The sequence below is a fragment of the Pinus tabuliformis genome, chromosome 5_1 (assembly GCF_031772625.1).
Source record: "Pinus tabuliformis cultivar Carrire ecotype Pingquan chromosome 5_1, CPIR1, whole genome shotgun sequence".
Taxonomy (NCBI): Eukaryota; Viridiplantae; Streptophyta; class Pinopsida; order Pinales; family Pinaceae; genus Pinus; species Pinus tabuliformis.
This window is the reverse complement of record NC_142305.1, coordinates 84016190-84022101: the sequence shown is the minus strand read 5'-3', so window position 1 is coordinate 84022101 and position 5912 is coordinate 84016190. Positions and strand designations below refer to the sequence as shown.

Sequence of the window (5912 nt, the reverse complement as noted above, 5' to 3'; positions counted from 1 at the left end):
ATTGAGACAAACAATGGTTGCTGCACCTGGAACAATAAAAGAGGAGGTGACTCTCAGGTAGCCTCCAAGTTAGATAGATTCATGATATCTGAGGATCTCATGCTTATAGATAAGGAAATAATAGCTGGAATTCTTCCCTTCGGAGGCTCAGATCACTGGCCGGTTCAAATGGAAATCAAAGGAATAGGCACCCCAAGAAATAGACCTTTCAGATTTGAAAATATGTGGCTTTCTCACCCAAAATTCCTCAGTAACATCGAAGAATGGTGGGCCAAGGATCTGCAAACCCAAGGATCAACTATGTTCCTGCTTCACAAAAGATTAAAGTTCATCAAATTGAAGCTTAAAGCCTGGAATAAAAATGAATTTGGTAATATTTTTGCAGGAAAGAGAGACATGGAAAAAAATAATGGAGCTCAATCAAGTTTTGATCAAGGATGGTTTTGACAAGGACAAAAATGACCAAGTTGAGAAACATCACCAGGAGTGGGAAAAGCTGTGCCATCAAGAGGAAATTTTTTGGAAACAGAAATCAAGAATTCAATGGCTAAAAGAAGGAGAGAGAAATACTAAATTTTTCCATAAAACCACTATAGCAAACATGACTTACAACAGAATCTCTTCGATCAAGGATGAGGAAGGGCAGACACATCAATCCCATGAGAAGATAGAAGTAGTGTTAGTTAAGCACTTCCGAGGTATTGCTCAAGAAAACACTCTAGACAGGGATCCTTTCATCAAGGACCTCATAAAGCATATCCCCAAGTTGGTGTCCAGAGAGGATAATGGTAATGTCAACAAACCAATTATCGAAAAGGAAGTCTGTGAGGTCCTCAAGGAAATGAAAAATGGTAAGGCTCGAGGTCCGGATGGTTTCAATGTAGAATTCTTCAAAGCTTGTTGGAGTATTGTCAAAGAGGATATTATAAGGGTTGTGGAAGACTCCAGGCATAACAGAACCATTTTGAGGGCTCTCAATACCCCCTTTATCTCCCTTATTCCGAAGCAGGATAATGCACAAACTCCAGATAAGTACAGACCTATAGCTTTATGCAACGTTGTTTATAAAATAATTTCCAAAGTTGTGGCCAACAGACTTAAAACTTTATTGCCTTCGCTGGTTTCGGGGGAGCAATCAGGTTATGTGGAGGGCAGACAAATTCTAGACAACATCATACAAGCACACGAGGTGGTACACTCGTTAACCAGTGAAAGGAAATCGGGGATGATAATGCAATTGGACATTGCCAAAGCTTATGATAAAGTAAGTTGGACATACATCAAGAAAGTACTTGGTGCGTTTGGCTTTGACCATAATTGGATTAGATGGGTTATGGCCCTGGTGACTTCCTCCAACTTTTTAATTTTAATTAATGGCTCACCCTCTGAACTTTTGCTGCCTTCTCGAGGTCTCAGACAAGGAGATCCGCTCTCACCTTTTCTCTTCATCCTCACGATGGAAGGGCTGGGGCGGTCCATCAAATATGCTAGAGCTACCAGAAAAATTCAAGGACTACAACTTTCGGAAAATGGGCAAGCACTGACGCATCAACAGTTTGTAGATGATACTATGTTACAGGGGATTCCCACGGTCAAAGAAGCGCTAGCTTACAAACAAATTTTGAAAGACTTTGCTTCGGCTTCAGGTATGGAAGTCAATCTTTCCAAATCAATTTTTTTTTCTTTAATACACATATAGCCATCCAGAGAAATGTCTCTAGAATCCTTGGATTTCAAAGAGACTCTCTCCCCTCTAAGTATTTGGGAGTTCCTCTAACGGCTAAACCTATGCTCAAAAGCATATGGGAACCGTTAATCATCAAGATGCAAGACAAGGTCAGGAAATGGGCAAACAGGTCTCTAAATCTAGCGGGTAGACTGGTTCTCACAAAGGTTGTGCTACAAGCTATCCTTGTCTTCATGTTATCAGCTCTCCCAGCGCCAAAAGGAGTTTTACAGCAATTTAAAAACATCCAAAGAAATTTTCTCTGGGGCAAAGAGGAAACAATGAAAAAATGGGCTTTAGTCTCATGCGATAAGATTGGTAAACCCAAGAAACAAGGAGGCCTCAGATTGGATGATATAGAAATTCTAAGTAAGGTTCTAGGGGCCAAACTTTGGTGGAGATGGGTGAAGGATCCTAAGGCTCAATGGGCAAGCATCTGGAAGGAAAAATATGCTAGTGCCTGGCTTCCTCATGATATCATAAGAATGTCTGGATATATAAAGGGCTCGCACATTTGGAATAAGGCCTGGGAGAACAGAGAGGTTGTCCAAAAAAATTGTTTCTAGGAAATTAGAGATGGAGGCCTGGCACTATTATGGGAGGAAAAATGGCAACAAGAACCAACTCTTTTGACAGAAGATTTTACAGGCCTCAAACAGGAAACAGACAAACAAAGATTAAGGAAAGTTAAGGACTTTTGGGAGCATTCTCACAACACAGAAAAATGGAGAATATGGAAGGAAATAGAAGTTAGAGATAATAGAAACATGAACAGTAAAGTAGAGACCCTTAAGAGGTTGTTGGATCAGAGGATGATACTAGTGACAGAAGGGCGGGATCAACTAAGATGGGGCAGTGACAACGAAGGCAACTTTAACATTAAGGAAGCTAAAGGGATTCTCCTTGGGATGGAATCCCAAGCTACGGATAGAACTTGGCAGAAGCTATGGAGGCACAAGGGCTGGATGAAGATCAAACTCTTTATGTGGCTAGTTCACCATAGAAAAATCTTAACCTGGGATAATATCAGGAAGAAAGGTATTCTGGGACCCTCCAGATGCCAGCTTTGCGAAGGCCAAGAGGAGACCTTAGAACACCTTCTCAATAGCTGCATTTTCACTTCCACGTTATGGGATTTCTTCGCCAACATCTTCAGACAGTCGGATAGAGACAAAGACAACATCACAAATACCTTGACCAATTGGAGGAATAATTTCTCGAAACATGAAATTCTTAACTCAGCCTGGGTTCTGTTACCAAGTTTCATCATATGCAATGTGTGGAAAGAGCGCGATAGAAGAATTTTCAAAGAAGAGAAGAGGTCCGCTCTTCGAGTGTTGAAGCAAATCTCAAAACAGCTTAAGGAGACAGTCAGCACTACAGTCAGGGATCTCAGAAGAAAAAAATAATAACTCCAAATACCTTATGACTTAGTCTTATAAACATGCTAACTTCAAACCAATACATCTAAACATAAAATTGTAAGTACTTTAATACCCAAAATTACACCAGCTATCATCTAATATATAAAAACACGCCATATTTATATATACATGTATATATACATTTATGAAACCTATCTAATATATAAAAACACGCCATATTTATATATACATGTATATATACATTTGTGAAACCTAGTAGAAAAACCCTAAAAAAAAGTGGAACACTTAGCTAATAAAAAGTAAAATATTTCGCTAATAGTACCCTTATTGTTCACATGAAACGCTCATAACAACTCTAGTTCCAAAACTAATACGAAAGTTATGAAAACAAACCAAGAAGTACCTTACTCTATTCTTCCTCCACATATATCTCAGCGGGCTAGACCTTGTCAACTTTGATGACAGATGATGCGTTTACCGTTATATTTGTTTAAATCCGAACTAATCAAAACGTCATGGCCCCGCTGACACCATATCCTGCACCAAGAAGGTTCTCCATTTCCTGACGTTGTACCAAAAATATTGTCTACCTTTTGGCCTCAGTTACTGCGAATGCAGATTTAAAATTAAAGATACCTTTTATGGGCCAACTCTGCCATGTGAATTAGATTGACATTTTCTTTTCTTTTATATTTGTTGTGTCGTCACCCCCAACTTTTAAAGGTAAGTGAAATCTTGGTATGTTGTTTTATCTTTGCACTTGTAACATGCCACACAGCCCACATGCCAGCAAAATGCTTTTTAAATACGTGTTCACAACTCATGCCACCTGGGCGCGTGTGGGGGAATACTAGCCTTGCCCCAAAACTAGAGCCTATGAAAACGACAAGACAAATTTCTCTGTAGCCACTGTTCAACTGTTTTAGGTTTTGTTGGGCTAAAAATGAAAATTGATAAAATTTTTTTTAGAATTATAAATTTGATTTATAAATTTTTAAATGTTTTTTGGACTAAACTATTATTAAAAAAAATTGTTTGGCCAAATTGGGAAAAAATCCAAAAGGTAAAATAAATAGTTAAATAAAGCCGTCAAATTCACGCCTTCAATTTCGACGTAATACCAAAGAGAAATGTGATAATAGTGTCTACTTTTAGGGGTTTTATGGTCAATGATAGAGGATTCTAATGATGTGAAAGGATGTGGTATCTGTGGCCACCGCTATTTGGAATGGGCCTCACTCATCAGAACGGCCATTCACTATACTAAGTTCTTAGAAGGCATTGAACAGTGGTCAATGGCTGCAGATTTAGAAGATTCAGCCGGCAATGGATCAATCTGGTCTGAACTGCCTCAACATTTGGTAGAGTCTCTGCTGGCACGGCTGCCCCTCGATTGCGTTTTTCGTTTCCGTAGCGTCTGCAAGTGTTGGAACGATGCTTTGTCATCCAAGCATATCGGTCGTCTGTGGGCAGAATCAGGCGGTGGACAACCGTGCCTTATTCTGTGTATGCCCAACACTCGGATGGGTTTTCTGCTCTATTCTTTCACCAGCCAGGCCTGGCAAACAGTTTCCCTCTCATTTATGCCGGATACTCGCGCTGTGAGCTACAGAGGATCGGCGGCAGGGCTGCTTTTGGTGGACGTCCCCGTCTATCCAATCACCTTTGGAAGTTCGTTCTCGCGGATGTGCGTTTGCAATCCGCTCAGCAGGACGTGCTTTACTCTGCCAGCGATGCTCAGAGGGAGCAGCGTGATGGCCAAGACAATCGTAGCGGGGGACGATCCGGGCACGTACGAGGTCGTGGTGGTGGGCAAGACGAGGCAGGACGGCGTAATAGCAGAAGTGTATAGTTCATCAACAAAGTCGTGGAAGGTTAGAGGCAGTTTGCCTCATGGTCTGGTGATCAGGAACGATGAGATGTTTGTGTGCAAAGGTTTCTTGTTCTGCTTGACGGTGCCGGACGGTATCATGGCGTACCACTTCCGGGAAGGAAAGTCAGTAGCCATTGATGTACCTGATTCAAGATCCAATATATGGTATCGATTGGTAGCATGTGAATCATCAATAGTGATGGTTGGAGGCATAGAAGAGAATCACGTCCTGAAAGAAGTGAGGATGTGGGAGCTTCTTCACAAGGATGCAGGTTTTGATGATGGTGATGGATTTTCTTGGAAGGAGATAGGGAGGATGCCTGACTCTGTGTGTCGACAGTTTCGGAGGGATTCGTGCTCCACGTGGTTTGAGTGCGTGGGAGTGGGAGACAAGATATGTTTCAGGGCTCATGGGAGTCTACAGGTAGTTGTCTACAGTGTCACCCACGGCTCATGGAGTTGGTTACATATAAGCTGTCCTGATCCGCATGACCAGGGTCGCAAGAACCTACATCTGAGGAGCCTTGCCTTTCAACCCAGCCTACATAACTACAAAGTCTGATTCAAAGTGTTTTAATTGCAAGCTTTATTGTCAGTCTGAAAGAAAAATCGTAACACAGCAATGGATCCTGGCTGCAGAGCCTATTGTAAAAAGCTGCTTTGGATGTAGCAGCTAGGCCTAGAGCGAAAATCCATCAAAGATCAGACAAAATTTAATAATTTCAGTAGTCATTAAGTGCTGTAAATTTATGAGTTCTGATAATTGATATACCTGTATTGAAAGCAATTTATTGAATTCAGTGAGGTATTGGTTGTGGGGTTGTATCGTAATTAATCTGTGAGAGGGAAAGACAGCTATACACTGAAGTCTCTTCAAATGGCTGAATGATTTCTTGGACCAAGTGTGTTCTATATTTATGTACTTGGA

The 5912-nt window shown here is 41.0% G+C and overlaps 1 protein-coding gene across 1 annotated transcript; it reads left to right on the top strand.

Annotated features, from left to right (window-relative positions):
* Positions 1-4280: 4280 nt before the first annotated feature.
* Positions 4281-5546, top strand: LOC149163563 (F-box/kelch-repeat protein At5g15710-like). Its single transcript, XM_089429169.1, has one exon. It carries the CDS (start codon positions 4281-4283, stop codon positions 5544-5546), a length of 1266 nt encoding a protein of 421 aa, XP_089285295.1.
* Positions 5547-5912: the final 366 nt, after the last annotated feature.

Bases quoted from the DNA above. Each gene is read 5' to 3' on its own strand.
- LOC149163563 (XM_089429169.1), top strand. From the start codon at position 4,281: ATGATAGAGGATTCTAATGATGTGAAAGGATGTGGTATCTGTGGCCAC.